Source organism: Amblyraja radiata, chromosome 38, assembly GCF_010909765.2.
Source record: "Amblyraja radiata isolate CabotCenter1 chromosome 38, sAmbRad1.1.pri, whole genome shotgun sequence".
In the NCBI taxonomy this organism is placed as follows: domain Eukaryota; kingdom Metazoa; phylum Chordata; class Chondrichthyes; order Rajiformes; family Rajidae; genus Amblyraja; species Amblyraja radiata.
In genome coordinates this window covers 512,503-537,205 of record NC_045993.1, presented here as the reverse complement: position 1 = coordinate 537,205, position 24,703 = coordinate 512,503, and the positions used below count along the sequence as shown (strand labels likewise).

At 49.4% G+C, this 24,703-nt stretch overlaps 2 protein-coding genes across 8 annotated transcripts in view; both read right to left on the bottom strand.

The window, feature by feature from the left end:
* Window positions 1-629, bottom strand: part of ppp1r12c (protein phosphatase 1 regulatory subunit 12C) — a 42,077-nt gene extending 41,448 nt beyond the window's left edge. For all 4 annotated transcript variants that reach the window (XM_033013445.1, XM_033013447.1, XM_033013446.1 and 1 more), the window contains exon 1: window positions 298-629. In XM_033013445.1, coding sequence (XP_032869336.1) covers window positions 298-600 — 303 coding nt within the window. In that variant the 5' untranslated portion in view covers window positions 601-629. The remainder of the gene's footprint in view (window positions 1-297) is intronic.
* A 929-nt stretch (window positions 630-1,558) lies between these two features.
* Window positions 1,559-24,425, bottom strand: tnnt1 (troponin T1, slow skeletal type). Of its 4 annotated transcripts, none has more exons than XM_033013227.1 (16): window positions 24,297-24,425; window positions 22,116-22,166; window positions 20,395-20,408; window positions 20,036-20,050; window positions 19,116-19,139; window positions 17,897-17,926; window positions 15,822-15,830; window positions 14,255-14,276; window positions 13,516-13,576; window positions 12,471-12,587; window positions 11,430-11,507; window positions 11,076-11,189; window positions 10,129-10,238; window positions 9,306-9,396; window positions 2,240-2,280; window positions 1,559-1,775 (listed from the first exon to the last, which is right to left on the bottom strand). In XM_033013227.1, the coding sequence occupies exons 2-16, from the start codon at window positions 22,145-22,147 to the stop codon at window positions 1,730-1,732; spliced, it is 804 nt and encodes a 267-aa protein (XP_032869118.1). In that variant the 5' UTR covers window positions 22,148-22,166; window positions 24,297-24,425; the 3' UTR covers window positions 1,559-1,729. The 4 variants fall into 4 exon arrangements, with proteins under 4 accessions (XP_032869118.1, XP_032869116.1, XP_032869119.1 ...); XM_033013225.1 differs by lacking the exon at window positions 24,297-24,425 and adding an exon at window positions 24,084-24,257; XM_033013228.1 differs by lacking the exon at window positions 19,116-19,139 and having other exon boundaries at window positions 24,297-24,424.
* Window positions 24,426-24,703: the final 278 nt, after the last annotated feature.

The following is a 24,703-nucleotide window of genomic DNA, read 5'->3' as shown; positions in this document are numbered from 1 at the left end:
TCCACACACCGCGGACGGCAGCGAATGAATAAAGTCTGAAGAAGGGTCTCGACCCACAACATCCCCCATTCCTCCTCTCCACGGATGCTGCCTGACCCGCTGAGTTACTCCAACATTTTGTGTCTAACTTCGACAGCGAATGAATGACGGAACTACATTTCCCAGACACCCCCGCGACAGGGAACCCCGATCGCGCACGCGCAGCTTGCCGCACCGGCACCCCGGGCATGCGCAGCTGTCAGCGCCGGCACCCCGGGCATGCGCAGCTGTCAGCGCCGGCACCCCGCGCAGGCGCACCTGGTGCAGGGCGCTGATGCCGTCCGTGTTGGCGCAGTCGACGTCGGCGCCGCCGCCCAGCATCTCCTCGGCGTCCAGCGCGTCACCGCTCGCACAGGCCGCTAGGAACTCCGCCGCCGCCTCGAACCGCACCCGCCGCGGCGCTCCCGCTCTCGCTCCCGCTCCAGGCCTCGCCCGCCATCGCGGCTCGCCCGCCTCCAGATCGGTACACGAGCCCTTCCAGCGCTGCAGTTGCTGCCGCCGCTTCTCACTCGCTGCGACGGCAGCTGCGGCCGCCACCCCGCTTCCCGCCCGCTCCGACATCTTCCCCACAGCCGCCCTCTTTCTGCTGGCGTGCCCAGCGCACTGACGCACTTCCGGCGCCTGACGTGCCACGGCCTCCTGGGAAATGTAGTTCATACGGAACAAGCGCCATGACGCACTTCCGGCGCCCGACGCACCACGGCCTCCTGGGAAATGAAGTTCATGCGGAGCAAGCGCCATGACGCACTAACGGCTCCTGACGTACCACGGCCTCCTGGGAAATGTAGTTCAAATGGGGCAAGCGCCATGACGCACTTCCGGAGCCCGACGTGCCACGGCCTCCTGGGAAATGTAGTTCGGAATCGCTGGGAACGATGGGATAGAAACATAGACAATAGGTGCAGGAGTAGGCCATTCGGCCCTTCGAGTCTGCACCGCCATTCGATGTGATCATGGCTGATCATCCAACTCAGTATCCTGTACCTGCCTTCTCTCCATACCTCCTGATCCCTTTAGCCACAAGGGCCACATCTAACTTGTCTGAAGAAGGGTTTCGGCCAGAAACGTTGCCTATTTCCTTCGCTCCATAGATGCTGCTGCACCCGCTGAGTTTCCCCAGCAATTTTGTGTACCGGCCACATCTAACTCCCTGGTGAATATAGCAAGATGTAGCGGGATCTATGGAGCGAAGGAAATAGGCAACGTTTCGGACCGAAACCGTCAGCCTGAAACGTTGCCTATTTCCTTCGCTCCACAGATGCTGCCGCACCCGCTGAGTTTCTCCAGCATTTTTGTCTACCTTCGATTTTCCAGCATCTGCAGTTCCTTCGTAAACACGATTGCAGAAGGTGTCTCTCTCCCAGCCACTTCCATGTGGGGCTTGTTGGATGTTTAGTAAAAGAGGTTGGGTTTTAAAACTGCCTGAAAGGATGAGGGAGAGCTGGGGAGCTTTCCAGAGGGATTTCTAGTTCTCAAAACTATTCAGGAGCACCATGAAAATAACCAGAAAGACACACGACAGCTGTAACCTGGTAGTTTATTTGTTGAAGGGATAGGGACAGGTTGAGCAAAGTTGGACTGTGTTTTCGTGTCGTGTTTGTGGAAGTGACGGACCGATGCCAGGAGGCATCTTGTTGTCCTTGGCTCCACGGTCTGCGACCACTGGATGCGCCGACAATCACTCTGTGGTTTACTTCCAGCGACCTCCGACCTTGCCTTTGCCCGCGGCTTTCTTGCTGTTGGAGAAAGACACGGAAAGTCCGGCTGAGATCGGCGGAGAAGGGACCGCAACTCAAGCCCAGTCCAGCCCAGCCGGTCGCCACGGACATTGGCCCAGCAACGATGCGGGACGGGGCAAGCTCAAACACAGACTCTCAGACCCCCAGCAGGCCATTCGCCCCACTGTGTCTGGACTAGCTCATTACTGAAAAGGCAAAGGTGACAAGTTGAAAGGTCAGGACGGGGTCAGGGTGTATACGGGTGGGGTCAAGGTGCGGTCAGGGTGTACACGGGCAGGGTCAGGGCAGGGGTCATGGTGGATACGGGCGGGGTCAAGGTGGGGTCGGTGTATACAGGCGGGATCAAGGTGCGGTCAGGGTGGATACGGGCAGGGTCAAGGCGGGGTCAGGGTGGATAGGGCGGGGTCATGGCAGGGTCAGGGTAGGTGAGTGAGCAGCAAAGCTTTCCCTGATGTACTCACAATTTCTGGTGCTCGTTGATACGGTTATGCAGGAGATTAATCTGGAAATTATGCAGAGCGAGAAAGAATAGATCAGAGAGAGCAGGTTATAGCTCAATCATCCCTGCATTTACCCAGTGACAGATCCTTGCACCCACTGCCTGGTTCTGGACTCTACCTTGCATTTTACTTCGGAGTCACGTGAGTGACTACGTGAAGAACCCCGCCACGACACATGCGTGTCATATCGCTTTCACGCTTGCGAAACGACAGGCGGGGTGGAGCGTTCCCCCGCAGCGGTAATTTGAAACCGCTACCTGCAGGTAAGAAATTTACTCTGCGGTAGTTTTGTTCCCCGCGCTGTTTTTTCACAGGGGGGGAAGCTGAACAAAATAGTGTCCACAAGTGCTGCGAGTAAAGCTGGCTGGGGAGGACCGCGAAGTTGCGGGAGCCAGCAGCAGCTGAAGGCACAAGCCCCGTAAGGGATCAGCTGTGCCGACTTTTGGTCCCGCGCCGGCCAGAACATCACGGCCGGGCGGGAGACTATTCAGAATGGGGCCGTCGACTTTTTGGACAAGTCAATAACGGCAGGAGGCGGGGTGAAACGACGTTCCCCCGTAGCGACAATTTTAACTTGGACCTGCAGGTAAGAGCTGCGATCTTTTTGTGTTTTACCATGCTGATTACAGGTGGAGAAACCAACGGGCTGCGACAAAGCTGGTGGGCTAGATGGGATCAGCTGTGCACGATGTCGCCTTTGCACCGGCCAGATCCACTCCACGGAAGGGCAGTAAGGACAAAGCTGGTGAGGGAGGACCGCGGAGCAGCGGGCAGCCAGCAGCAGCCAGCGGCACTCGGATCACCTATAGTGGGATCAGCTGTGCCCGATGTCGCCTCCGCACCGGCCAGATCCACGCGGCCGGGCGGTAAGGTTAGACACAAAAACAAACAAGGTCGTGGACTCAGAGGAGTCCGACTTTGAACAACCGCGGGCGGCCAGCGCCCGAGAGCGCTGGAGCCGGATGGAGCGGTGTGTGGAGCATTTGCTCCAACGTGACAGACTCCGGGAGATGGAGTCGGGTCACTGTGGGCCCTATGATAAACCCACAGCAGTACCTCTTGAAGGGCTGCACAGTGCTTCTACCTCATCAGAGGGGAGCACTGCGGGTCAGTTCTGGGCTGACCTGGAAGAGGGGTCCGCAGAAGGAAAGACAAGTGTGCAGGGGGTGCAGGAACAAGAGAACCTACTGGAACCCACTACGGCCAACGACAGCACCCCCACGCACCCACCAGCAGAACTGGTGAAAGCTCGAAGGCCCGGTACTCAAAACATGAGTCTTTTTTAGGCCATGGCCCAGGCCGGCCTTCTTGGAAGATGGGGGGACCTCCAACGCCAACCAAACCGAAAATCCAGACACCAGCGCAACAACAGCAGTGAAGAACCTACAAAAAGAAGTAAACCTGCCACTGGTAACTATGGAGGTAGGTGGGTCTGGTTCCCTACAAAATACAGGGAGCATGGAGGTTGGGTGGAGATTACACTCTTTTCTGAAGGCATGGAGCATGTTAACAACCGATACTTACATCTTAAGCAGTATCCAGGGATATACAATAGAGTTTATACACAAGTACAGCCCTCCAGTTCAACATATACTGAACCGAATGTTCGTGCCTTCTGATAAAGAAAAATCAAAAGCGCAAGCTGAACTAGAGCGGCTCTACATAAAAGGTGTAATTGAGAAAACTCAACACGAACCATTAGAATTCGTGTCCAATATATTTATCAAAAACCAAAAAGATGGTGCTTGTCGCATCATCATAGATCTGACAAAATGGATACCTTTGTTACTGCTAAACAATTAATTTCCAAAGGTTACTTCATGGCCAGCATCGATTTAAAAGATGCTTACTATTCAGTGCCTATACGAGGTGACCACAGATGTTACTTAAAATTCAACTGGATGGGCAACTCTGGCAGTATAAAGCACTGCCAAATGGATTATCATCAGCCCCAGGCTGTTCACAAAAATTTTGAAACCAGCCCTAGCGTTTCTACGTAAACGTAAACACATGGTCATGGCATATTTAGATGACATACTCATTGTGGGCAAAACTTTGGAATTGGCCAAACAAACTGTAACAGCCACAAAACAGTTATTTGAAAAACTGGGATTTATTATCCATCCAGTTAAATCTAAACTAACGCCTTCCACTACTATGGACTATTTGGGGTTTCACCATTGACTCAGTTCACATGTCGGTGACTCTGCCTAAGGGAAAGGCTAGAGATTTAATAGAGGCTTGCAATAACCTCATTGACATCAGCAAACCATCCATGGTACTACAAACTGATGCCAGTGCACTTGGGTGGGGAGCCACCAATACCATCACCAGCTGTGGAGGAAGATGGACTGCTCAGGAGGCATCATTATTACTCACACTGGGCATAAACTACCTGGAAATGTTGGGTGCATTACATAGAAACATAGAAATTAGGTGCAGGAGTAGGCCATTCGGCCCTTCGAGCCTGCACCGCCATTCAATATGATCATGGCTGATCATCCAACTCAGTATCCCGTACCTGCCTTCTCTCCATACCCTCTGATCCCCTTAGCCACAAGGGCCACATCTAACTCCCTCTTAAACATAGCCAATGAACTGGCCTCGACTACCCTCTGTGGCAGAGAGTTCCAGAGATTCACCACTCTCTGTGTGAAAAAAGTTCTTCTCATCTCGGTTTTAAAGGATTTCCCCCTTATCCTTAAGCTGTGACCCCTTGTCCTGGACTTCCCCAGCAATCTTCCTGCATCTAGCCTGTCCAACCCCTTAAGAATTTTGTAAGTTTCTATAAGATCCCCTCTCAATCTCCTAAATTCTAGAGAGTATAAACCAAGTCTATCCAGTCTTTCTTAATAAGACAGTCCTGACATCCCAGGAATCAGTCTGGTGAACCTTCTCTGCACTCCCTCTATGGCAATAATGTCCTTCCTCAGATTTGGAGACCAAAACTGTACGCAATACTCCAGGTGTGGTCTCACCAAGACCCTGTACAACTGCAGTAGAACCTCCCTGCTCCTATACTCAAATCCTTTTGCTATGAAAGCTAACATACCATTCGCTTTCTTCACTGCCTGCTGCACCTGCATGCCCACTTTCAATGACTGGTGTACCATGACACCCAGGTCTCGCTGCATCTCCCCTTTTCCTAGTCGGCCACCATTTAGATAATAGTCTGCTTTCCTGTTTTTGCCACCAAAATGGATAACCTCACATTTATCCACATTATACTGCATCTGCCAAACATTTGCCCACTCACCCAGCCTATCCAAGTCACCTTGCAGTCTCCTAGCATCCTCCTCACAGCTAACACTGCCCCCCAGCTTAGTGTCATCCGCAAACTTGGAGATATTGCCTTCAATTCCCTCATCCAGATCATTAATATATATTGTAAATAGCTGGGGTCCCAGCACTGAGCCTTGCGGTACCCCACTAGTCACTGCCTGCCATTGTGAAAAGGACCCGTTTACTCCTACTCTTTGCTTCCTGTTTGCCAGCCAGTTCTCTATCCACATCAATACTGAACCCCCAATGCCGTGTGCTTTAAGTTTGTATACTAATCTCTTATGTGGGACCTTGTCGAAAGCCTTCATGAAGTCCAGATACACCACATCCACTGGTTCTCCCCTATCCACGCTACTAGTTACATCCTCGAAAAATTCTATAAGATTCGTCAGACATGATTTACCTTTTGTAAATCCATGCTGACTTTGTCCAATGATTTCACCACTTTCCAAATGTGCTGCTATCCCATCTTTAATAACTGACTCTAGCAGTTTCCCCACTACCGATGTTAGACTAACTGGTCTGTAATTCCCCGTTTTCTCTCTCCCTCCCTTCTTAAAATGTGGGGTTACGTTTGCTACCCGCCAAGCCTCAGGAACTACTCCAGAATCTAAAGAGTTTTGAAAGATTATTACTAATGCATCCACTATTTCTGGAGCTACTTCCTTAAGTACTCTGGGATGCAGCCTATCTGGCCCTGGGGATTTATCGGCCTTTAATCCATTCAATTTACCCAACACCACTTCCCGGCTAACCTGGATTTCACTCAATTCCTCCAACTCCTTTGACCCGCGGTCCCCTGCTATTTCCGGCAGATTATTTATGTCTTCCTTAGTGAAGACGGAACCAAAGTAGTTATTCAATTGGTCCGCCATATCCTTGTTCCCCATGATCAACTCACCTGTTTCTGACTGCAAGGGACCCTGATTTCCCTTGTTATCCACGGATGCACTACCTTCCCTGATTTATTCTTTTGCCAAACTGGAATGAACAATTTTTGTAGTTCATCCATGCAGTCTTTAAATGTCTTCCATTGCATATCCACCGTCAACCCTTTTAGAATTAATTGCCAGTCAATCTTGGCCAATTCACGTCTCATACCCTCAAAGTTACCTTTCTTTAAGTTCAGAACCATTGTTTCTGAATTAACAATGTCACTCTCCATCCTAATGAAGAACTCAACCATATTATGGTCACTCTTGCCCAAGGGGGCACGTACAACAAGACTGCTAACTAACCCTTCCTTATTACTCAATACCCAGTCTAAAATAGCCTGCTCTCTCGTTGGTTCCTCTACATGTTGATTTAGATAACTATCCCGCATACATTCCAAAAAATCCCTAATGGCCTAAAGTCATATTGTACTGGGTCATATCACCAGCATGTTAGACTACAGATAGACAATACCACCGTGGTAGCATACATTAACCACATGGGTGGAAACAAATCGACATCATGTGACAACCTGGCTAATACAATTTGGCAATGGTGTATCCAGAGAGATATTTGGATATCAGCCACTTACCTACCAGGAAGACTAAATTTAGTGGCAGACACCAGGTCACGCAAATTTAATGAAAACACCGAATGGATGTTGAATAAAAAAGTATTTGCTGATATTACAGCAAAATATGGAACACCAGATATCGATCTATTCGCATCCAGACTTAACCACCAGTTATCAAATTATGTTTCATGGGAACCAGACCCTGGGGCAGCGGTGACAGATGCATTTTCGCTGCATTGGGGGGGGGGGGGGGAAATTGTTTATTTACGCATTCCCTCCTTTCTGCCTCATCAGTCGGGTATTAAGGAAAATACAACAAGACTCTGCGTCTGGTATTGATAGTACCCGATTGGCCTACTCAACCATGGTTCCCAGTGGTATTAAACATGGTATTAGAACCATGTATCACCATCCCACATAGACCAGATTTATTGCTACATCCCGTAACAAGGGATAGCCACCCATGCCATAAACATTTGAACTTATTAATTTGTAGAGTTATAAAAACACCTCTACTACAACTGGGACTGACGGACCGAACAGTGAACATGATCTCGGTGGCCCAAAGACAGTCAACCAAAAAACAGTGTCTGGTCTATATCAGGAAGTGGGCGATGCACTGCCATAAAAACAACATCACCTACAGAGACATGAACATCCCGTCTGTTCTGGAATATCTGGCAGGCCTCCACTATGATGAGGGGCTCAGTTACAATGCCATCAACTGCGCCAGAAGTTCCCTATCGACTTACCTATGGCAGGGGACAGAGCGTTACTCTGTTGGGACTCACCCACTGGTAACAAAACTTATGAGGGGAATTTTTAATACTAATCCCCCAAGAACCAGGTACTCCCAAATATGGGATGTAATTATTATCCTGAAGATGCTCAGGAATTGGTCTCCAGCAACAGCTCTGTCCCTACACAGACTGACATTAAAAACAGTCATGCTAATGGCATTGGTCACGGCACAAAGGGTACAGTCACTGCATAAACTAAGACTGGACAACATGACTTCCTCAACAGAAAATATTACGTTTCATATCTATGAGTTAATAAGCAGAACAGACAGGGATCAGCAGGCCTCAATGTACAATTTAGGTCATACCCAACAGATGACCGTCTCTGTATAGTAAGACATCTGTCGTTATACATGGAGAAAACGAAAATCCTAAGAGGCAATGAGAAGGCACTTTTTGGTCAGCCACTAGCAACCACACAAAAGAGTGACGGTCCAGACCATCTCAAGATGGCTGAAACAGGTGCTAACACAGGCTGGGGTGGATACTAATATTTTAAATCTCATTCCACCAGGGCTGCAGCTACATCGGCAGCGATACAGTTGGATGTCCCAATGGACCAAATCCTCAAGGCAGCAGGATGGTCTGGGGGGGGAAAAAACATTCCAATTATTTTACAATAAACCAGTAATGAAACCTGGAACGTTTGCAGAAACAATTTTAAGTTCTGTAAATTAATTTAAACCCATAAAAAGGGGTTATAAATTTGTGTTAATAAATTTTATGATTTCAATGTCGAATTCATGTCCAAATTATGTTAACACAATTCCTCCTACAGTCATCAAGGCAGACGTGATGCATGGACTCGTTTCCACGGCATGAAATCACAGAGCTTTAAAATCTTCACGTAGTCACTCACGTGACTCCGAAGTAAAATAGTAAGATTAAACGAGAACTTACCAGTTTGAAGTTTGATCTGTATTTTATGAGGAGTTACGATGAGGGATACGTGCCCTCCGCTCCCACCCTTGATCATATACTTAACTGGTATCTCTTCTCTAATCTTACTATGTTTAGTCATTACAGTTATCTGTGATTTCACACCGCTGCTTTGAAGAATGCCACGCATGCGTCCTGGCGGGCTTCTTCACATAATCCCTCATCGTAACTCCTCATAAAATACAGATCAAACTTCAAACTGGTAAGTTCTCGTTTAATCTTACTATTAAACGTTATTCCCTTATCATGTATCTGTACACTGTGGACGGCTCGATTGTAATCATGTATTGTCTTTCTGCTGGCTGGTTAGCACGCAACAAAAGCTTTTCACTGTACCTCCCACCCCCTCCGCATCCCCTCTCACCTCACCCCCCTCCCCATCCCCTCCCTCCGCCCCATCTCCCCCACTCTCTCCCCACCCCCTTTCCCCCCCTCTCTCCCCACCCCCCTCTCTCCCCACCCCTCTCTCCCCACCCCCTCTCTCACCCCCACCATATACCTCATATTTCTGTCGCTTCAGTTTGTCCATCAGGTCAAATTTCTCCGACTCCAGCTGATACATCCACTCCCACAGCTCTTTGGCTTTCTCTCTGGACAAAAACAGAGAAGCATTTCATGGAGATTTAAGAACCGTACCGCATGGAAACAGGCCCTTCAGCCCATCCTCTCCCTGCCCACCTTCAACGGCCATTGACACCAATCCCACTCATTCCTCTGCCCCTCTCACACCCCCATCCATCCTCCATGCACCCTCCCCACTGCCGCCCCCCCCCCCCCCCAATTCTGTTTACCTTGTGTTATGGTTATTAATTTAATGTATTATTGATTATTATATATTTCTCCGTGTTATTGCATTTACGGGCTTGTTCAAATTCACTTTAGACTTTAGAGATACAGCACGGAAACAGGCCCTTCGGCCCACCAAGTCCGTGCCGACCAGCGATCCTCGCACTCTAACACTATCCTACACACACTAGGGACAATTTACAATTTTACCAAAGCCAATTAACCTACAAACCTACATGTCTTTGGAGTGTGGGAGGAAACGGGAGCACCCAGACAAAACCCGCGCAGGTCACGGGGCGAGAACGCGCAAACTCCGTACAGACAGCACCCGTAGTCAGGATCGATCCCGGGACTCTGGCGCCGTGAGGCAGCAGCTCCACTCGCTGCGCCACCGTGCCACCCTTAAGCTGCGGCGAGCAAGAGCCTAACTGTTCCATTGTCGGTACACGGGACAATGAGACACTCTTGTTGTAGTGGGTGAGTGGACACAGCGAGGTGCAGAGTTAGGGGGCGACAGGAAGCTGTGGTCTCTCTACCTGGTTTTATCGTCGCTCAGGTGCTCGATGTTGAGTGGTTTCAGTCTCTCCGCCAGAATCTTCTTCTTCATCTCACGGCCAGTCTGCCTTTTGCCTCGGCGCTGCTCCGCCTGCGGGATTGGAGATTGTAGTTACTGTGTAGAGGAAGCAACTGTACACGCTGACATACACTGAAGATGCTGACCGACGCTGAAGTTGCTGACATACACTGAAGATGCTGACCGACGCTGAAGATGCTGACCGACGCTGAAGATGCTGACACACTGAAGATGCTGACTTACACTGAAGATGCTGACTTACACTGAAGATGCAGGTCTACACAGAAGATGCAGGTCTACACAGAAGATGCTGACCTCCACCACCCATTGTGTGAATAACCTAAATATTCCTGGCATCATTTCATAAATGGAGAGGATGTTTCCACTAGTGGGAGAGTCTAGGACTAGAGGTCACAGCCTCAGAAATAAAGGACGTTCTTTTAGGAAGGAGATGAGCAGGAATGTCTTTAGTCAGAAGGTGGTGAATCTGTGGAATTCTTTGCCACAGAAGGCTGTGGAAGCCACAAGTCAGTGGATATATTTAAGGCAGAGTTAGATAGATTCTTGATTAGTACGGGTGTCAGGGGTTATGGGGTGAAGGCAGGAGAATAGGGTTAGGAGGGAGAGATAGATCAGCCATGATTGAACGGAGGAGTAGACTCGATAGACCGAATGGCCTAATTCTGCACCTATCACATGACCTTGCTAAACAAATTCCTGCTCATCTCCATTCGACAAGTACGTTCTTTAATTCTGAAGCTGTGACCTCTGGTCCTAGACTCTCCCACTAGTTGAAACATCCTCTCCACATCCATTCTACCCGGTAAGTTTCAATGAGTTCCCCCCTGATCATCATCATGGTGGTGGATCAGCTGGGCCCGATGAGCCGGGCGTTGCCCAAGTCCCTACCTTGACCAGGTAGCCGCCGTAATGCGCCCCCATGTTGGACAAGACCTTCTTCTTCTTGGCGTCATCGTCCGCACGCTTCTTCGCCTCTTCCTCCTCCTTGCGGTTCTTCTCCTCCTGTTGGGGAGAGAGTGAGGAGATGAATGGAACCGTCAACCGACTGCCAATGGACGGCCTGGCCAACCCAGAGGGTCAACGGAGGGGGAGTGGGAGGGGGAGTGGGGACAGGGAAGTGAGGGGGGAGTTGGAGGATGAGGGGGTGCAAGGTTATTGGGGTGAGGGAGGGGGTGATTAGGGTGGGGGAGGGGGTGATTGGGGTGGGGAGGGGGTGATGGGGGTGAGTGTGCAGACACTGACCATCAGCCTGGTCTGCCGGTCCCGTTCCTTCTCTGCCCGCACCCTCTGTTGCTCGGCCCGCTCTGACCGCCGGTGTTCCTGTGGACACAACGAGGAACCACTGACATTGCGGGCACAGCATTGGCACAGACCGCTCCACGCCCCATGCTCATTGGTCGGGTTGCAGGACTTCCCGGGACATGGGGGACCGACATAAAGCGGTGAAAGCAGCAAAAACCGCAGGGAATTGAGAACAACCCGGTGGCCAGGGGCAATGGAGGCTGTAGAGACTGACCCTCCCCACACTGCCCACTCCAACACCGGTACTGACCCCCCCCACCACCACCACACTGCCTGGTCCATCACAGGTACTGACCCCCCCACACTGCCCACTCCAACACCGGTACTGACCCTCCCCCCCCCCCCCACCACCACCACACACTGCCCGGACCATCACAGGTACTGACCCCCCCCACCACACACTGCCCGCTCCCTCCACACACTGCCCGCTCCATCACAGGTACTGACCCCCCCACCATCGCAGGGATCTACAGGAGGCGCTGCCTCATAAGGCAGCCAGCATCATCAGAGACCCACACCACCCTGACCACACTCCTGCCTGATCCACTGAGAATGTTCCAGACTGTTCTTCTTTCCAGAATGTTCTGTTTTGATTTCTGCTATCCAGTCAATGTGCCTTCTACGTATATATATTGTGCTAGATGATGTAATAAACAGAGGCACGCTGCAAGGACAGGCCCTTCGGCCCATGCTGCCCATCTGGGCTAGTCTCACTAGTCTGTGCATGCTTGCTAGCTTCATGGCATTTCTCCCACAACAGAACACAATGTACCAGGTGCGGAACTACTATCCACCTCATTGGTGACCCTCGGACTATCCTTGATCAAACTTTGCACTGAACGTTATTCCCTTATCATGTATCTCGATTGTAATCATGTATTGTCTTTCCGCTGCAACAAGCACTGTACCCCGCTACACGTGACAATACACTAGACTGAACTGAACGGATTAGCCTTGCTTCAAGGTCCACACAATACCCACAATCCGATCCTTCAGGCAGATCAGTTCTTCTTCCTCCTTTTTCCTCTGTTCAAAGTGAGCGTCGATGAGGGTTTGCAGTTCCAGCAGGTCCTTCTCCATGCGCTTGCGATGGATGTCCTGTAGGGGGCAGTGGGACTGTACATGAACCAGCCTTCACCTGCACACACCTTGTACACATCTGCACACATCTTCACACACCTGCACACATCTTCACACATCTGCACACACCTGCACACATCTTCACACACCTGCACACATCTTCACACATCTGCACACACCTGCACACATCTTCACACATCTGCACACACCTGTACACATCTGCACACACCTGCACACACCTGTACACATCTTCACACATCTGCACACACCTGTACACATCTGCACACATCTGCACACATCTGCAAACACCTGCACACATCTTCACACATCTGCACACACCTGCACACATCTTCACATACCTGCACACATCTTCACACATCTGCACACAACTGCACACATCTGCAAACACCTGCACACATCTGCACACAACTGCACACATCTGCAAACACCTGCACACATCTGCACACATCTGCAAACACCTGCACACATCTGCACACAACTGCACACACCTGCACACATCTGCACACAACTGCACACATCTGCAAACATCTGCACACACCTGCACACATATTCACACACCTGCACACATCTTCACACATCTGCACACATCTTCACACATCTGCACACACCTGCACACATCTGCACACACCTGCACACAACTGCACACATCTTCACACATCTGCACACATCTTCACACATCTGCACACACCTGCAGACATCCGCCCACACCTGCACACATCTTCACACACCTGCACACAACTGCACACATCTGCAAACACCTGCACACAACTGCACACACCTGCACACATCTGCAAACACCTGCACACATCTGCACACAACTGCACACATCTGCACACATCTTCACACATCTGCAGACATCCGCCCACACCTGCACACACTACCAAATACTGCCCACTGACAAACAGTGTCATCAGACTGAACTTACGTCAAAGTCCACACGCTCTCCATCTGGGATTTTGGGACCAGAGATCTGGGGGACAACCAGCCTGGGAGAGAGAGAACAGAGTGTTACTTTGGGAAGAGAAGTCACATAAACCATGTTCACCAACACAGGGCTGTGGGCATGTAGTGGCCATGTAGGAAGGAACTGCAGATGCTGGTTTACACCGAAGATAGGCACAAAATGCTGGAGTAACTTGGTCGGACGGCATAGACAGGGTGGGCCGAAGGGTCAGTCCCTGAGCCAAACAACTCTCTGGCTGGATTTGTGGATTACAAACTTCAGTAAAGAAACTCATCAACATTCAGTGTCAGTGAACTGCCTGTAAAGTGGAGTGGGTGTTGATCACACTTGCAGGTGTAACAACATCTGAAGAAGGGTCTCGTCCCGAAACTTCACCCATTCATTCTCTCCAGAGAAGCTGGCTGTCCCGCTGAGTTACTCCAGCATTTTGTGCCTATCTTTGGTTTAAACCAACATTTCACTGTACCTCGGTAGCAGTGAAACTGAACTGAATGAAAGATGAATATTTTGGTCAATATTGCAACTATGGAGTTTATTTAGATGAAAAATAGAGATTTTCCCAGATTAGCTTCCAGGCTGATTTCAGTTTTTGTCATTGGCTGAAGCTGAGGAATTCACTCTGGATTCACCCCCTAAGGCTGTTTTCAAATCCAGAGCTTGTCACAGAGAGGTTAGTTAGACATGCAAAGAGTAAACTTACTTTGGTCTGGGCCTTTCCTCTTCTGTGGAGCAGGGAAGAAAGAGAAGAAATGTTACTTTCTGCAGGAAATGATGGATACACACTTGTCAAAAATAAAAGTCATTGTGAGCTCAAGATGTGACAAGGAGGACGGTGAATCTGTGGGATTCATTGCCACAGACGGCTGTGGAGGCTGAGTCAATGGGTATATTTAAATCTGTCAAGTGGAAATTGACAGATTCTTGATTAGTACATCAATATCAGGGGTTATGGGGAGAAGGCAGGAGAATGGGGTTAGAAGGGAGAGATGATTGAATGGCGGAGTAGACCTGATGGGCCGAATGGCCTAATTCTACTCCAAGAACGCAGGACGTTATGAGCTTGAGTGGAGGCTGTAATGTCAGGGTTACCTGTAGGTCGAGCAGGTGGGTGAGAGGAGGAGAGGAGGAGAGGGGCACTCTGTTACTGTACGGGCACGGACCACTCCAGGGGCAGTGCGGTCAGCGAGGGCAGTAACAGTGCAGTAATAGTGCAGTAATAGTGCAGTAACAGTGCAGTAATGGTGCAGTAACAGTGCAGTCATAGTGCAGTAATAGTGCAGTAACTGTGCAATAATAGTGCAGTAACAGTGCAGTAACGGTGCAGTAATAGTGCAGTAACGGTGCAGTAACGGTGCAGTAACGGTGCAGTAATAGTGCAGTAATAGTGCAGTAATGGTGCAGTAATAGTGCAGTAATAGTGCAGTAACGGTGCAGTAATAGTGCAGTAACAGTGCAGTAATGGTGCAGTAACGGTGCAGTAATAGTGCAGTAATAGTGCAGTAATAGTGCAGTAACGGTGCAGTAATAGTGCAGTAACGGTGCAGTAATGGTGCAGTAATAGTGCAGTAACGGTGCAGTAACAGTGCAGTAATGGTGCAGAAATAGTGCAGTAACGGTGCTGTAATAGTGCAGTAATAGTGCAGCAATAGTGCAGTAACGGTGCAGTAACGGTGCAGTAATAGTGCAGTAACGGTGCAGTAATGGTGCAGTAACGGTGCAGTAATAGTGCAGTAATAGTGCAGTAACGGTGCAGTAATAGTGCAGTAACGGTGCAGTAATGGTGCAGTAATGGTGCAGTAACGGTGCAGTAACAGTGCAGTAATGGTGCAGTAATAGTGCAGTAACGGTGCAGTAATAGTGCAGCAATAGTGCAGTAACGGTGCAGTAATAGTGCAGTAACAGTGCAGTAATGGTGCAGTAATGGTGCAGTAACAGTGCAGTAATGGTGCAGTAAAGGTGCAGTAATGGTGCAGTAACTGCAGTAATAGTGCAGTAATGGTGCAGTAACTGCAGTAATAGTGCAGTAATAGTGCAGTAACGGTGCAGTAACAGTGCAGTAACGGTGCAGTAAGGGTGCAGTAATGGTGCAGTAACGGTGCAGTAATAGTGCAGTAACAGTGCAGTAACAGTGCAGTAATGGTGCAGTAATGGTGCAGTAACAGTGCAGTAACAGTGCACTATTGGTGCAGTAACAGTGCAATAATGGTGCAGTAACAGTGCAGTAACAGTGCAGTAACTGCAGTAATGCTGCGAGGTGTCACACTTACCCTGTAGAGCTGATGCAGAGGGTCCCCAATAGACGCCAGTTAAGGATGGGAAAGGTCAGGAGAGATGGAGGGAACGTGGGAAGAGAGAGGGAGGACAATAGACGGCATTAGTACAGATGTTAATGGCCTGCAGTTGATCGTTCATTAAGCAAGAGGCCTCAGCTGGAAATTATGGTGGGGGTCACGGCGGGGTCACGCCAGGTCGATTTGAGCTCGGATTCAATGGAAAATGCCGGAAAGAGGAGGTGACTGGGAAAGTGTCACACTGGTGAGAGTTTACAACGACAGGAAATCTATAATCCCAAGATAATGTTGTACAAATTGCACAGTGTGTGATCTGGAATGTACAGGAAAGGCAACAGAAGATAGACACAGAATAATAATAATAATAATAATAACTTTATTTATAAAGCACTTTAAACAACCGCAGTTGCCACAAAGTGTTGTACATGAGAACTCATGGACAAAAAGTTATTACAAACCATTAAAAACCGTAAAACGAAGGACTAAAAAACAGTAAAAATTAAAAGACATTAAAAGCACTAAGAACAGGAGCAATGTCTCAGCCAGTGTCGAAAGCCAGAGAATAAAAATGAGTTTTTAGGGAGGATTTGAAGATGGACAGTGAGGGGGCCTGTCTGATGTGCAACGGCAAGGTGTTCCAGAGTGCTGGAGCAGCAACAGAAAAGGCTCTATCCCCTCTGAGCTTCCGCTTAGACCTTGGTGCCTCAAGGAGCAGCTGATCAGCTGACCTGAGGCACCGGGCAGGAGCATATAGGTGGAGCAGCTCAGAGAGGTAAGGCGGGGCGAGCCCATTCAACGATTTGAAAACAAATAACAGAATTTTAAAATGAACTCGAAAGTGCACTGGGAGCCAGTGAAGGGAGGCCAAAATTGGCGTAATGTGCTCCCTCTTTCGAGTTCCGGTCAAAAGGCGAGTGGCAGCATTTTGAACCAGCTGGAGACGAGCCAATGAAGCTCGTGCGACTCCAGAGTAGAGTGCATTACAGTAATCCAGTCTAGATGTAATAAAGGCATGGATTACTGTTTCAAAATGCTGCCGCTCGAGGATGGGCTTCACCTTTGCCAGCTTCCTTAGGTGAAAGAAGCTGGACTTAACCACCGCGCCTATTTGTTTATCTAGTTTAAAATCACCGTCCATCCTAAAACCCAGGTTTAAAACTGTTGGCTTTACGGACAATGCCAGTGGACCCAAGTCAACAAAGGGAGGTTCACGGCAGCCATTGGGGCCAAACAAAATCACCTCTGTCTTTTTTTCATTAAGTCCCAGAAAGTTTAAGGCCATCCAGGACCTCAAGACAAGACAGAAGTGATTTTAGAGAATAGTCGTCTTCTTTCCTGAGTGGCATATATAACTGGCTATCATCTGCGTAAAAGTGAAAGGAGATGCCATGCCTTCTTAAAATTGAGCCCAGAGGAAGTAGGTATAGAGAGAAGAGCAGGGGCCCTAAAATTGAGCCCTGTGGAACCCCATATGCCAAGGGAGTGGAGGAGGATTCAAAGCCAGCAAGGCTTACACGCATGGTTCTGTCTGCCAGATAGGACGCTGAATGTTGGAGTAACTCAGCGGGACAGGCAGCGTCTCTGAGGAGAAGGAATGGGGTGACGGCCACAGATGCTGCCTGTCCCACTGAGTTACTCCAGCATGTTGTGTCTATCTTCGGTGTAAACCGGCATCTGCAGTTCCTTCCTAACAGAACTGGATTCAGTATTAGCACTCGAAAGGAAACTTGGTGAACAAGGCCTGTTTGTGAGCGGCACTAAAACCATCCTGTGGATAATAGTCACAGAAGTAGTGGACTGTGGCAGAAACTCATCTCCTCCAATGTCCTGCAGGGGGGAGCTCTGCTGTCCTTTAGAGGACAATCCTACAGGTGACTCCCGTCCCATCTACGTGATTCCCCCACCCCCACTCTCTCCCCACCCCCTCCCCAATCTCCCCCCTCCCCACTCTCTCCCCACCCCCTCCCCACTACTCCCCCCTCCCCACTCTCTCCACACCCCCACTCCCCCCTCCCCACTCCCCACCCTCTCTCCACCCTCTGCCCATTTACCTTGTTCCTCCTGTTCCTGATAGTCCTCGTCTGAATGGATGGAAGCAAAGACAAGAGGTCAGAGCATCAGGTCACAGGACAAGGGTCAATGCCACCAGCAGCAACGATGGGTCATGACCCCTTCCCTCCCTCTCTCCCTCCAACACATGTATCGGGGCGGCACGGTGGCGCAGCGGGTAGAGCTGCTGCCTCACAGCGCCAGAGACCCGGGTTCAATCCTGACCTCGGGTGCTGTCTGCGTGGAGTTTGCATGTTATCCCTGTAACCGTGTGAGTTTTCCCCGGGCGCTCCGGTTTCCTCCCACATCCCAAAGACGTGCAGGTTTGTAGGTTAATTGGCCCTCTGTAAATTGCCTCCTAGTGTGTAGGATGGGTTAGCATAGAACTCGTATGGCCAGCATGGGGTCTGCGGGCCGAAGGGCCTGTTTCGTAGAAACATAGAAAATAGGTGCAAGAGTAGGCCATTCGGCCCTTCGAGCCTGCACCGCCATTCGATATGATCATGGCTGATCATCCAACTCAGTATCCTGTACCTGCCTTCTCTCCATACCCCCTGAACCCTTTAGCCACAAGGGCCACATCTAACTCCATGCTATATCTCTACACTCTACCTCAATCACAGGCAAATCACGAATTATGACCAGGTTGAGAAAGCACCGACATTCCGTGCTGTAAAACGTCTCAACATTAGAAACCGAGTCTTGTTTATACAGGGAGTTAGTTCCGCACACACACACACGCACGCGCGCGCGCGCACACACACACACTCATACACTCACACACACACAGTCATACACTCACACACACACACACAGTCATACACACACACTCACATACACACATACACACACATACACGTACACACACACACACACACAGTCATACACACACACACACACACAGGCACACACACACACACAGGCACACACACACACACAGGCACACACACACACACACACACAGTCATACACACACACACACACACACAGTCATACACACACACACACATACACACATACACACACATACACGTACACACACACACACACACACACACATACACACATACACATACACACACATACACGTACACACACATTAATCAATGCCAGCATGCATGTGTTTCTGTGGGAGTTGTTGATTAGCAGACAGACAGACTGGAGCAGTTACACTGATTTGCGTTATTCTGTCAGCGTTGCGAGTTTCATACGGACACTCACCTTCCTGACCGTACTGCTGTTCCTCTTCACGTAGCGAGCGAGCGAGCAAGCGAGCGTGGCGGTGAAAGAGAGAGCGTTAGAGGGAGGTGATTCTACGACAGAACCCCAGCAGTGAGGGGGTCAGTGTGGCTACAGGAGGTGAGGGAGATTTATCAATAGGAACTACACCTGCATTTCTTTAGCGCCTTTCACGTCCCTTTCGGAACATGCTGAGGAGGACTTGGTGGAATAATTCATCCTACCACAACCAGAGAGCAGTCCTGAGCTACTATCTACCTCATTGGTGACCCTTGGACTATCCTTGATCGGACTTTGCTGGCTTTACCTTGCACTAAACGTTATTCCCTTTATCCTGTATCTGTACACTGTGGACGGCTCGATTGTAATCATGTGTTGTCTTTCCGCTGACTGGTTAGCACACAACAAAAGCTTTTCACTGTACCTCGGTACACGTGACAATAAACTACACTGAACTGATATCTGTGAGTTCTGGGCAGATCTTGGGGGCTCTGATCCATGGAGTTGTGCCATGGTGAGTGTGTTTACACGCACAGCAAGTAGCAGGTGTGACCCTCCCTCGTATTTGCACAACTGTGACCACGTGAATCACTGTCTCAAATCTATAACGAACAAATAATGTTTTAGCGCAGAGGCACACTGGGCGAATGTTAGCGCAGAGAACAAGCACGAGCACATTGTATCACAGTTAGTAAGTGGGGTACAAGAGGCTTTGTGGAGTGGGGTGGGCATTAGGGGTTGGGTGGGGGGGTGAGTGGTGGAGTTTGTGGGGCGGGAGGGGTTTGTGGTGGGCGTTAGGGTTTGGGTGGGGGGGAGGAGATTGTGCATCACCTGGGTTGCGGGGAGGGGGGGTGGGGTGGGGGGGGGGGGTGACACACACAGACCGTAACCACTTAGCATACCTTCCTCAGGTTCACCTGTGACAATAAACAGCGAGTCAGTTATTGAACGTGTGGCAGCATTGGGGTTAAATACCCACATACAGTCTCGCCCCCACCCTCCCACTGCCCCCCATGTTGTAACCCGAAACACCCAGTCCCAGTATTGCTATTGAGTTCAGAGAGCAGAAGTTTAAAATGATCACCTCACAGACACTGCCTGACATGCTGACTATTTTCATCATTTACTTTGTACATTTCAGGTGTTTCATCATCTACAGTTTTCTACATAAATAAATCACTAAACGTTCTTTTAGTCCCGACCGGCAAATGCAACGGTCAGGATTTATTCCGGGGGAGATACAGGATAAACTGGCACCTACCTTCCTGCTGTTCCCTGGCAGAGAATGGAGAGAAAAAGCAATTGGTTAATAAATATAACATAAAAAAATCATAAAAGCTTTAATAGTTAAATCAGAAGGATTTAACCAAATGAATTACAATTAAAACACAAAGTACTTGTGCTATAACTCCAGGATAAGCCAAAGTATTATCTAACTACCCAACGTACAAGAAATGACCCCATATGTAACAAAGGGCCAGCTACCTACATGTTAACTAGCTACTGATCATGTAGATGGCAGTATATCATTGTGGTTACCAAGTGGGCATCTCCCTTCACTGGTGTTTCCTTGAGTTAGGCCTGAAATCTGGAGGATTGAACCAAATGTAGTCAATAGTGTATTTCACAGATCAGATAAGCCACAATCTAAATGGGGTGAAAGTGCCCAAGGTGGGGGTACAAGATGATCCTTTATGAATGAAACCAAAACAGGGTTGATCAATTCTTTGGGGATTCTGCTGGGAATAAAATGGAACAAGTGCTGGAGGAACTCAACGACTGAGGCAGCATCTGCGGAGGGGAATAGACAGGCGACGTTTCAGGTTGGGAACCTTCACAGTGGGAGAGTGGTGGGAGATGGTCCTTGTTGGAGAGAGGAGGTCGGCACGGTGGTGCAGCGGGTAGAGCTGCTGCCTCACAGCGCTGGAGATCCGGGTTTGATCCCGACTGCGGGTGCTGTTTGTACGGAGTTTGCACGTTCTCCCCGTGACCTGCGTGGGTTTTCTCCGAGATCTTCGGTTTCCTCCCACACTCCAAAGACGTGTAGGTTTGTAGGTGTAAGTGTAAATTGGCCCTAGTGTGTGTAGGATAGTGTAAGTGTAAATTGTCCCTAGTGTGTGTAGGATAGTGTAAGTGTGCGGGGATCGCTGGTCGGCACGAAGGGCCTGTTCACCGTGTCTCTAAAATAAACTAAACTACAAAGTGGGCGGGGGTTGAGGGTTGAGGGGTTGTGGTGGAGGAGCGATAGGGCCCGATGGAAACTTCTCCTCAAAGCAGGAAAACTGTGGCTGTGATTCTAGGAGATGGGGTCAGTATCAATGTTGGGCCAACAGTGACCAGACTGGGACCTGGGACAACGGCAGTGGACATGGTGGAACAGGGAGAGGCTGGGACTCTATTCTTTGGAGCGCAGGAGGATGAGGGATGATCTAATAGTGGGGTTTAACTCATGAGGGGAATCGATCGGGTAGACGTACAGAGTCTCTTGCCCACAGTAGGTGAATCGAGGACCAGAGGACGGGTTAAGGTGAAGGGGGAAGGACTTTATAGGAATCTGAGGGGTAACTTTTTCACACAAAGGGGCGGTGGGTGTATGGAACGAGCTGCCGGAGGAGGTAGTTGAGGCTGGGACTATCACAACATTTAAGAAACATTTAGACAGGTACATGGATAGGACAGGTTTGGAGGGATATGGACCAAATGCAGGCAGGTGGAACTAGTGTAGCTGGGACATGTTGGCCGGTGTGGGCAAGTTGGGCCGAAGGGGCTGTTTCCACGCTGTATCACTCTATGACTCTGGGTGTAGGTGGGTGGCAGGAGAATTGGGATGAGGATGGGAATGTGGGAAAGAATAATGTAAGGGAGATGAATGAGAATGGAACTGATTGGAATGCCCTGAGAGCTAGCACAGCCTCGATGGGCTGAATGGCCTCCTTCATCAGAGAACATGAAGACATGAAGAAGAATCATCATGAAACCTACTCGTAATCATCCTGATCGTCGATGTCGGACATCCTGCAACCTGGGAATGACCTGCGGAGAGAACAAACCCTTAACCAAGATGGAGAAACTCTTCACCAACACGGACATGTTTAAGTTCAGAATAAATCAGCACTAACACATATTACAAGATCCACTGGCCGGCACGGTGGTGCAGCGGGTAGAGCTGCTGCCTCACAGTGCCAGAGACCCCGGTTCAATCCCGACTACGGGTGCTGTCAGTACGGAGTTTGTACAGTACGTTCTCCCCATGACCCGCGTGGGTTTTCTCCGGGCGCTCCGGTTTCCTCCCACACTCCAAAGACGTGCAGGTTTGTATGTTTATTGGCTTTGGTAAAATTGTAAATTGTCCCTGGTGCGTGGGGCAGTGTTAATCACAAAGCACCTTGTGTGTTTTATTGTAAACCAGCGCCTATAGTCTTTTACCACCATCTGCCTCTAGTGTTTGTGGGAGGGGGGGGGGTGGGGCAAAGGCTGGGACGCAGTGGGGGCACGGTGGCTGAGAGGGGAGGGGAGAAGGGGGGTGAACCCAATGTGTTGGACGGGACACCGTAAACCTAACACACAGAACCTGTGCTGCATCTGTCACCCTGGCTCCTGATACCCTGGGGTTGCATGGGAGAGGGCGGCAATGTCTATGCATGACTTTGAACCCCATCAGAAGGTTACGTGACTGGAGAATGAGCGAGGATTTAATATAAAAGTCAGATGGTATTTCAGAAGACACTTGGTTCATTTTCAAGGCTCCATAGTCTTGGCTGGCTGTCCATGGCCACAACAATGGAGGAACAACTCCATATAAGGGTTGGCCAGAGACATTTCCCAACACCACTGACAGCTGGGCCTTTTCAATGTGCGATCATATTTCTGGTCTGTGGTGAATACAATGGTCTCCTGCATGGGCATGGCTGACATTTAATCCCCTTGCTCAGTTTGACATTTGGTCAGGAACACAATAGGGAATTCAAACTTGTAACCTCAGGGCTATTCTGAGAAACCAGCGTGGGTTTGAAAGAACCGCTTAATCCCGCAAGTATGCGCTGGAATCGTTTTCCAATGTAACAGGGAGTTTAAAGGTCACTCAACAACCTTGTCACTATTATTAAGACGAGTGAAATGAATCCGGCGAGCACTTGTAACGTTTACAATGTTATCTTTCAGTAAAAACGTCAGCTGGGAATTCACCAGCAGGATTTATGCACAAACTCTGGGAGTTACTCGGTGATGTCCACAACAACTTGGCAAACTTCCCAGTAGGAAAATCACAGGGTGGCGGGAATCCCGCTGAAGTTTACGAGACAGAGGGGGTGGAAGAGTACAGGGGAGAAACCCCCCACACCACAAGCAAGTCATCCCTGGGGTGGTGGCTCTCAATCTCCCACACCACCACAGACCATTACATTCACATAAACCTCCTCTGGACCCTCTCCAGAGCCACCACATCCTTCCCCAGATATTGGGCAAAATCTGCTCACAATACTCCACATGCGGCCTGACCAGTGGCTTACACAGCCTTAGCATTACATCACTGTTTTATATATTCTAGTCCTCTCCAAATAAATGTTAGCATTGCATTTGCCTTCCTTATTACAGATTCAACAATGAACCTTTTGGGAATCCTGCACCAGCACTAAGTCCCTTTGCTCCGATCTATGAATCCGCTCTCCATTTAGAAAATAGTCGACTCGTTATAATTCAAAGGAAAAACGTCTCACATAGAACCATATAACATGAGTGCTGGAGTAACTCAGTGGGGCAGGCAGCATCTCTGGAGAGAAGGAATGGGTGACGTTTCGGGTCGAGACCCTTCTTCAGACTCAGGGGAAAGGGAAGCGGGTGGGGGAGGGATGGAGAGGGAGGGGATGACTTGAAATTAGAGAAATCAATATTCAGTCACGGAACAGGCCCTTCGGCCCATTACGTCCATGCACATACTTGAACAAAACTGACCCAATGCAAACTCCACTTGGATATTCCCATCGTTGGAGCATCCGTGAGAACATGGAATCTAATTCCCCACTCTGCGGCAAGTCATCCCTGGGGTGGTGGCTCTCAATCTCCTCATGACCTGCAATCAGTCCCAATGCCAGCTGCAGAGGAGCAGGGAGCAGGGAGACTAATTGGCCAGGATTAGTTCTATTAAACAAAAATATTCCGTCTTACCTTAAAACACTGTCCAAACAAGAGCAACAAGGGGAGAGAGAGAGAGCGAGAGAGAGATGTGACTGTCTCCAGGGTCAGTGTGAGAATGGGGAGATGACAGAAGGAGCAGGACATAACGAGGGAGGAAACCTGACACTCTGTGACCGGCCGACCTGATTCCAGGGATTCAGGGAAGACCATAAAGGAAATTGAGGGCGTTTCTTAAAATAGGATTTCAAGAATAATACATCTTCTAAAAGACTGGCTACAAAGGGGAAAGCCTTGAAAACGTGGCTGTTCAGCAGATATACATTTATAACTGTGACATGTTTGTTCTAATTATTGCCTTCACGAAGATTCTGGCAGATATTGGGCGGGAAGGAACAATGATCTGAGTTTGGAAGAAAGGCAAAGGAACCACAGAAAGT